Source organism: Nestor notabilis, unplaced genomic scaffold, assembly GCF_000696875.1.
Source record: "Nestor notabilis isolate BGI_N333 unplaced genomic scaffold, ASM69687v1 scaffold10937, whole genome shotgun sequence".
Classification (NCBI taxonomy): Eukaryota; Metazoa; Chordata; class Aves; order Psittaciformes; family Psittacidae; genus Nestor; species Nestor notabilis.
The window spans coordinates 74,991-83,302 of record NW_009936349.1 but is presented as its reverse complement, the minus strand read 5'-3'; the positions used below and the strand labels follow the sequence as shown (position 1 = coordinate 83,302).

General features: G+C 56.9%; 1 protein-coding gene across 1 annotated transcript in view; it reads right to left on the bottom strand.

Annotated features, from left to right (window-relative positions):
* Positions 1–487: 487 nt before the first annotated feature.
* LOC104408648 (collagen alpha-2(XI) chain-like) overlaps positions 488–8,312 on the bottom strand; it is a gene marked incomplete at both ends in the record, with an annotated part of 53,599 nt that continues 45,774 nt past the window's right edge. The window contains 14 exons of the mRNA XM_010018306.1: positions 488–676; positions 914–994; positions 1,235–1,341; positions 1,582–1,747; positions 2,057–2,119; positions 2,671–2,724; positions 2,886–2,939; positions 3,014–3,067; positions 4,087–4,140; positions 4,696–4,749; positions 4,906–4,959; positions 5,151–5,204; positions 5,932–5,985; positions 6,059–6,093. Coding sequence (XP_010016608.1) covers positions 488–676; positions 914–994; positions 1,235–1,341; positions 1,582–1,747; positions 2,057–2,119; positions 2,671–2,724; positions 2,886–2,939; positions 3,014–3,067; positions 4,087–4,140; positions 4,696–4,749; positions 4,906–4,959; positions 5,151–5,204; positions 5,932–5,985; positions 6,059–6,093 — 1,073 coding nt within the window. The remainder of the gene's footprint in view (positions 677–913; positions 995–1,234; positions 1,342–1,581; positions 1,748–2,056; positions 2,120–2,670; positions 2,725–2,885; positions 2,940–3,013; positions 3,068–4,086; positions 4,141–4,695; positions 4,750–4,905; positions 4,960–5,150; positions 5,205–5,931; positions 5,986–6,058; positions 6,094–8,312) is intronic.

The window sequence follows — 8,312 nt, the reverse complement described above, 5'->3', positions numbered from 1 at the left end:
CGAAGTGGAAGATGGTGTCGGTGATGGAGGAGTCATTGTCCATCTGAAATGAGCACAGGGGCAGCTGAGAGGCACCAAAACCCTGCGCTGGTGGCCTGAAGGACCCTCATGGAGCACCACTGTTCCCTCCGCTGCTCTCTCCGCTGCTCTGTCTGCTCCTTGATGCACCCAATGGCCAGGTCTCCATCCCCAGCTTCTCCAGGGAGGTGGCCTCCCCCATGTCACCTTAAGACACCCCATTCCCTGCCATATCACAGCCAGCTCCCCAAGATCAATGCAGCTCCTTGGTCCTAGGAAGAGGATGCTCTCCATCTCCATCCCCATCCCGCTGCAGGAAGTGGATGCTCCCCATCCCCATCCCACCATGGGAAACCTCATCCACCAGGCCTACCCCAAACCCTGGGGGTGCAAATATGAGCCAACAGGCAAATGTTGGGGAAGGGGCTCCTCCTGGGTTGGGAAAGGGTCTGTCTGAAGGTGGGCTCACCACGCAGCCCTGCAGGCTGGCTGCATAGCTCTGCTCCCGGGAGTCGGCCAGGAAGCGGATTTCCTTCTGGAGCTGCGGTTGGCCCTGCTCCGAGGCCGGTCTGCAGGAGTAGGAGACCTTCTGTGTGGCCAGGTGGCTGTGCAGGCGCAGGAACCGGAGCTGCACCGCGCTGGCCCCTGTGTAGTCCAGCTACGGGCAATGAGAGAGAAATGGGGTAGTGGGAACTGCATGGACCTACATGGGGGAGTCTGTGCTCCCCCCAGTTGAAAACTGGGATTCAGCCATCTGCTGAAGCACTGATTTGGGTTTTCTTTGCAGAAGGAGGTGGCACAACCCCTGTGCCTGGGCACTGCACAGCATGACAGGCACTAGGAGACCCTCAGCCCCATGAGGTGGGCTTTGTGTCCCGTGGGGCTGCGTACTCACCAGGAAGCCCCCAGGCAGGGTGCTGAACCACTCAAAGGTGTTCTCAGAGGTGTAAGTGCTCAGCCAAGCCTTGATGGGGACCTGGGGAGAGTGGGGACCATGTCACACTGTCCCAGCAGGACAAAGAGCCAGCTACACCAATAGCTGTCCCTGCAGCCTGGTCACACACCATGACCAGGATCCTCACCCCAAACTATTCCCACAGCTCCCTGTGACAGCAGCAGTCACCACAGCAAGGGACCGGCCACGCTGTCCCTCTCCAGCCCCACCAACCTGTCCTCACCAGCCCCAAGAGGTAACAGGGCTGCAGCCACCCCATACCTGGTTGTGGACAGGGGCTATGCAGGTCTCACCCCCCGCTGTGAAGTTGCAGAAGGCCATCAGTGCATCCTGGGGGCTGCCCTGGTTGGGGTCGATGTAGTATTGCCCTGGAGGGAGGCAGGGGGGAGCTCCTGGCACCAGGGTTTTGGCATGGGGAGGATGCCACGTGGTGCCATCCGACCTCAGCTTGTGGTATATCCCTGGCTGCAACCTCCATCCTCTTGGGATGCAGCCTGGCTCCCACCCCATTCCTCCAGGGATGAAACCCAACTGAGCTCATCCCCCAGATCCTCAACCCCTCTTAATGCTGTCCTGGATCTGGGGTCCCCCCATGTGCACCCCTGTACCATCAGGCAGGTGAGGGTGAGCCAGCAGCAGCTCCTTGCAGGTGGCTGCCGGATTGGCTTTGGTGCCGTTGGGATGTTCCACAAGAGCTTGGAGCTCCTGGCTCAGGGTGTCCAGCAGAGCCCAGACCGCAGTATAGTTCAGGTGGTTGGAGGGATAAATTAGCTGCTAAAGGAAAAGGAAGGAATATGAATATAACCAAGCTGGTATTAGTCCCTCCCTCTTATTTGGGTGAGAAGCATCATCAGGAGCTCAGGAAGGAGTTGGGACATGCAGGGGACAAGCGTGGTGGAAGAGGGGTTAACCATATCTGCTTGCTCTTTGTGCATGGGCCTTGGTCCTTGTGCACACAGGATTTAGAAGCAGTGGGACATGGAACAACATCACTGTCAGCCCTTTCCCTCCCTCCTGGCACCCATCAAAGTGGGGATGGGAATCCCACATGGGGATTGGAAGTCCTTGTCCCCATGCACTCACACCAAGCTCGTCCCTGGACAGCATCAGCACAGGTCCGCTGGGGCCAGGGGGGCCGGCAGGACCCTGTGTGACAATGACAATGTTGGTGAGAGAGGCTGCTGCCCCTGAGCCCACCGCCATGCTCACAGCTCCTCTGATGGTGCCATCAGCTGCCTGTCCCCATGCAATGGCACCCACAGTACTGGGGAACCTCGCTGGGGGAGCAAGGGACCCAAGTTTTGGCATAAGGGACGTTAGTGGCTCCACTTACTGGCAGCCCTGGTGTGCCCCTGGCTCCTGGCAGCCCTGGGAAGCCTTTCAGCCCCTGCCAAAGGAGGAGGTGGAGTTGGGAAGAGAAGCAAGGGGTGAGATGCTGGTGTGTGGAGCTGCACCCCAGAGTGCCCCATGGGGCCACTCCACACCTCGGGGACAGGGCAGGAGGGGAAGGTGCCCATGGCAGGGCTGAGCCCAGCTCCAAGCACTCCCCTGTACTTACTTTGGGTCCAGACAAGCCCTGAAAGAGAAGGACAAGGCTCGGGGAAGTGGGGGGCAGTGGGATCAAAGCCCCATCCCAGTGGGATGTGATCCCTGTTGAGGAGCAAACCCCAAACCCAATGGGAGGGTGAAGGACTCACCGGTGTCCCAGGGGTGCCAGGGTGTCCCTGTGTGCCAGGGGGGCCAGTGTCACCCTGCAAAGGCACCAGAGGAGGTCATGGCACTGCATGGAGCATCCCCCAGCGCTATGTCCTCCAACAACACCGCCCCTTTCCCAGGCAGATTTGGCATGGAAAAATGAGGAATTCATCCCAAACACTCATCTTGTGGAGGTCCCCCTCCATCTTGCCCTTACCTGCTGTCCCTTGGGTCCTGGCCTTCCAGGGATGCCCTGGGGCCCCAGCTTGCCCTAGGAGACAGTCTGTCACACAGAGTGACAAGAGACCAAGGGGAGGGAGGAAAAGAGCAAACCCCTTCATGTACCTTGAAGCCATCGTCTCCTTGCTGGCCCAGCTCACCCGTGCCACCCTTCTCGCCCTGGGAGAGACAGGGAGAGCTTTGGTGTCAGAGAGAAGGATGGAAACCCCTACAGGGATACCAGCCAGAGTGGGGGGCTCTGCCCCAAGGGTGGGCATCAGAACCTTGATCTAGTTACTCCATCATGATCATCTAGTTTCTCACCAAATCAGTGGTACTTCACTGGGTAGCCAATGGAGGCTTTGCTAGCTGCAGGACCCTGGCAGAAGGGGGACATTTCCCAAGGCCAAATATCTCCTGGCCTCCAGCAAGCAGCTGAAAATGGGAAATTTATGAAGAAAAACCCAACCCCATCTGTGTATTTGGTAGAATTAACTGTGCCCATAGTGGGGAAGGAGGGGGGTGATGGAGCATCTTCCTCTTCTGCTCAGCTGCAAGTCTTGAGAGTCTTTTGTCCCAGACTAAAATATCACTCAAGAAAAACCTCAGTGTTCAGAAGTTCCCCAAAACACTGTGAGAAAATAAACTTCTGTGCTGAAATCTGGTGGAGCAGGGGAAGAACCCAGCAGAGCAGCCTCCTGCCCACCTCCGGCCTTACTGACTGCCCTGGAGTTCAGCTTCTGCCATCCCCCATTCAGCTCTCAATGCACTTACAGCTTTATTTATTAGCAGGGTTTCATTCTCCTGATAGCTGTGAGGAACCACCCATCCCCAGGGCCTGCCTGTCGCTGAATTACATCCTGGCAGCTGATGGATGGGGCTGTGAGGATGAACTTGGCCTCTGGCCAAGGCTGGATCCATCGGTAATGGCACAGAGGAGGTACATGCTTGTGCTGTGTCAGCATCCATGCTGAGAGCAGGGATTAAAAGACTGTCTGCTGCTGCTTGCAGCTCCAGGAGGGTGCAAGGTGCTTTGGGAGAGGGCCTAAAGGTCCCAGCACGCAGGGACCTGGTGGTTAACCCCCAAAGATTCTGCAGTGATCAGGGTTCAAGAAGAGAGGACTAAGTGACAACATCCAGCATATTAAATGCTGACCCTGCTGTGCCCGGTGCTCAAGTGCCTGGGACATGTCACCTACCTTGGGTCCTTTCAGTCCAGGGTCTCCTTTAATGCCCTTCAGCCCCAGAATGCCCTAAGAGAGAAACAATGTGGTACCACCCTGTGCTGAGCTGCTCCCGTTGGCAAGGAGCAACCTCGCCATGGCTGAGGGTGCCACCAGGATTCCGGGAGTTTCAGGCTGTTTTAGGAACTTGGAAGCATCTTTAAAAGCTTGAGATTTAGAAATTCTGAGGCCAGGGTGGACACAAGGGCTTGGAGCAACCTGCTCTAGTGGAAGGTGTCCCTGCCTGTGGCAGGGGTTGGAACTTTAAGGTCCCTTCCAACCCAAACCAGTCTGAGATTCTGTGATTCACTGGAAGGAAGATATTTGGCCTCTAGAGCAAATGACTGGAAATGATGTGATTTGCCTGACTGCACACATACTGAGTGCAGCTGGGATGAAACTGGGAAGGAGAAGGCAAGAAGAGATGGATGAATGGATGATGGATGGATGAAACATCTCAAAACTTGACTTGTTTTAAATGAGTCTCTGCTTTGGTTGTTCGTGGAGCTGGGTTGCACCGTGGCACCTGGGGGGGGGTAAACAGGGAGCAGCCGGCACCCCAAAACCTCCCAAGCTAATACTCACATAGGGTCCTTGGGGTCCCTGGGGTCCTTCCAGCCCCTTGTCGCCTGGGTGGCCCTGAAATGCAATGGTGAGAGACCCTGGCTGGTGTGAGAGCAGGCAGGAGTGATGCTCTGGTGCCTCCTGCAGGGAAAGCAGCCCATGGGGCTGCGGGAGACCCCCCTTGGGCTGGAAGGGGACACGGGGCCCTCCAGCTACACGATGCCAACCTACTTTGTGTCCCTGGGGTCCTCTTGGAGGCTGGTGGCCTGCCTTGCCTCGCTTGCCCTGGGAATAACAAGAAAGCCTCAGGAGCAATTCAAGCCCATTAAAGGCACTAAGCTGGTTTTCCTGCATCCCCCTCACTCCCCTTGCAGGGATGCTGAGCCCCCAGCAAGCTAGGATCCCTTTGCAAGACCTCTGAGAGCTCTGAGCATCAGCCTCCCACCGCTCTCCATGGGGACAGTGGTGCCACTTACCCGTCTGCCAGCTTCTCCAGGGACCCCTTGTTGTCCTTCGCGCCCCACATCACCCTGGGGGAAGAAAAGATGTGGAATGTGGGTCACCAGCAGCCCGGCCACATCCCGGACCAGGGAAGAGGAGCTGCTATGGGACCCTGCAGATGGACAACAAGGCCATGGTGCAGAGCTGGCCAGTGAAGGGAAGTCCCCTGTGTCCCCCCAAGGGCACCTAAGCCAGGATGGAGGCAGACCTGTAGGGCTGAACTCGGGAGACCTGCTAGCCCCTCACCCCAAAACCAGCCAAGGCAGCCAAAGGGTGCCCAAGGGCCCTATGTTTGCCAGGCATGGATGAGCAGTTGCCCTTACAGTGGGGAAAACTAGGTCTCCTTGGGGTGATTCAGGCTTGGCCATCCCATGCTTGATGGCTGGTCCCCCTCAGGTGCCATCTGCAGAGGAAGATTTTGGAAGTACCTTTTCTCCTTTGTGACCTTTCCACCCTTCAGGACCAGCTTGTCCTGCAGACCCCTAAAAACCCAAATGAGAAGGAAACCCCTCCATAAGGATGCTGCAGCAGGGATGTCCCCTCCGGCCTCCCTGCCTGCTCTTGCCACAGTGCGCACAGGAGGATGCTCTGAGCTGAGGTCTCCATTTGAGACTTTTGCCCCTCTCTGGAGCAGAGCAGGGATATTTCAGTGGGAGCAGGAGATGCTGCCCACGTGGGACCTTGTTGCAACAGGGACATCCCAGCATCCCACTGCCTGTGCCAGGAGCCCTAGCACGGCTCCATTCTGCTCCTTACCACTGGTCCTGGTATTCCCGGCTCTCCCGGCTCCCCTTTCGCACCTGCCAGGCCCTAGGAAGGAAACCAGGAATCAACCCAATGCTGACAAATAAGCTCCAGGGTTATCCACTGGGGCAGCACTTACCTCAATGCCGCTCAGCCCCAAGGCTCCAGCTTCACCTGGTGACCCAAGAGGACCCTGAGTTGATTTGGGGACAAAACAGGAGACTGGCATCAGCTCTGGGTTATTTGTAAGGCAGGAGGGCAAGTACAAGCCACTGCCTTGCCCCACGGTCTGGAGTGGGATTGTTCTCCCCAGAGACACTGTGCCAGGGAGGACCACCCTGCAGGGATGGCCCCAGCCCATCTCCATGGCACAGATGGAGTTACTGTTACCTGCTGGCCTGGCTGGCCCTTGGCACCCACTGATCCTCTGGCTCCTTGGTGCCCGGTGTATCCCTGGAGCCCAGGGGCACCCACTGGCCCCGTGGCACCCACTGTGCCCTGCAGTGCACATACAGACCAGGCACCCATTGCACCCCAGACCAAACCCACCTAGAGCTGGGGCCAAGGAGCTGCACCTTGAGGGGCTTCACCCAACAATAGCACTCTAAATCCTTTTATTCCTGGGGTTTATTCCATGTGTCAACTTCTCACAGCAAAGTAATTGTGCAAATTAATCATAAAACCATGGAATGGTTTCGGTTGGAAGGGACCTTAAAGCTCATCCAACTCCAACCCCCTGCCATGGGCAGGGACACCTTCCACTAGAGCAGGTTGCTCCAAGCCCCTGTGTCCAACCTGGCCTTGAACATTGCCAGGGATGTTAAGGACTTGTCCTGCCTGGGCAGAGCAGCACTACAGCATGGGAAAACATGGATGCAAATGGAATTTATCCTGCAGCGGAGTGCAGGCATCAATAATACAGCTGTGGCTCTGCGCATGGCAGGGCCACAACCATAAAACATATCTCAAGGCAGCTCCTCTGCCCTTACAGAGACCTGCAGAGTTGCTTTGGGAAAGCAGAGGAGGAGGAAGCCAAACGCCCGGGACCTGCCTCGGGCAGACAGCCAGGCAGTAACTGCACAATGGTGTTGGCGCTTCTGCAGTGTTTAATAGCTGTATTAAAGTATCTTTATGGAGCTTTGGCTCTGCAGGCACCGAGGGAACAATGACTCAGTTACAAACCCATTGCAAAGCAGGACCTGCAGCAGAGCTCACTTTGTGGCCACCCCCTGGGTGAGACACAGCCCCAGCCCCAGGCTCTGCGGCTCCAGCACAAGGTGCTACCAAACCTCTTTCCCAGGGAGGTTTTGCACGGTCAGGGCCAGTACTTACCACTGGACCAGGTTTGCCACCATCTCCCTTGGGTCCATCATCTCCAGCGGGTCCCTATGGTGATGTTGGGAATTTAGAATAAGCCTGACACCACCATGTGCTTCATGCTTAGCTATTTTAACCATCCTCTCCCTTGTACCATGTTCAACTGGCCAAGGCACATGCCCAGACAGCACCTGAGCAGTGAACGTGCTTTGATGGCAGGAATGATTTTGGGAGTATCTAAGTACCTCCGGGAAGTCAGTGCCAAGATGTGAGGCATTAAAACCCCCCCTTTCTCCTGACTGCCTGGCCTGGCCAGCTAAAGGGCAATAAATCTTTTGGCTTTGGTTTGCATTGGGAAAGGTGAAGCACAGGGGAAGTCTTTGGCAGCTCCCAGCCCTACAAGCCCCCAGGTATCAGTACCTCTAGTCCTGCAGCACCGGCGGGTCCATGCATGCCTTGTGGTCCTGGATCTCCCTGGGGAAGGAGGAGGAACAGCTCTGTCCCCAGAAAACCTCTTCCTTGCCTTGTTGACTTTGGATCTCAGGCAAGAAGGGTCCCATAGCAGGTCCCATAGGTCACCAGCCCGCCCAGGCCTGACCCAGCTCCTGTACCACAACCAGACCTTGGGCAAAGGCCAGAAAAGGGCATTTCACCCAGAAATGGAGGGTTGGAGCCATCACCCCACTGTACCTTCACTCCTTTGGGACCATCGAGCCCAGGAGCACCTCGAAGACCCATCCCACCCTGTTCAGGGCACAAGCAAAGGAGCCCCATTGAGTCAACCCTGCCCAGTGCTCCCAGTCACACACGTGTCCCCCCAGGCCCATGCTTCGCTGAAAGGGGAGGAGGGACTTGATCTGACTTACAAACCGTCCTCTGGCTCCTGCAGGTCCCACATCTCCGGTGACACCGACCTGGCCCTGGGTCACAGAGGGAGATGTGCTCAGCAGAGTCCCAGCCTGGCAGAGGCAGCATTAACCCAGACTGCCCAGCAAGTCATAGCATCATGGCAGTGTGTTTGAAGGGAGCTTAAAGATACTCCAGCTCCAAACCCTGCCACAAGAGTGGACACCGTC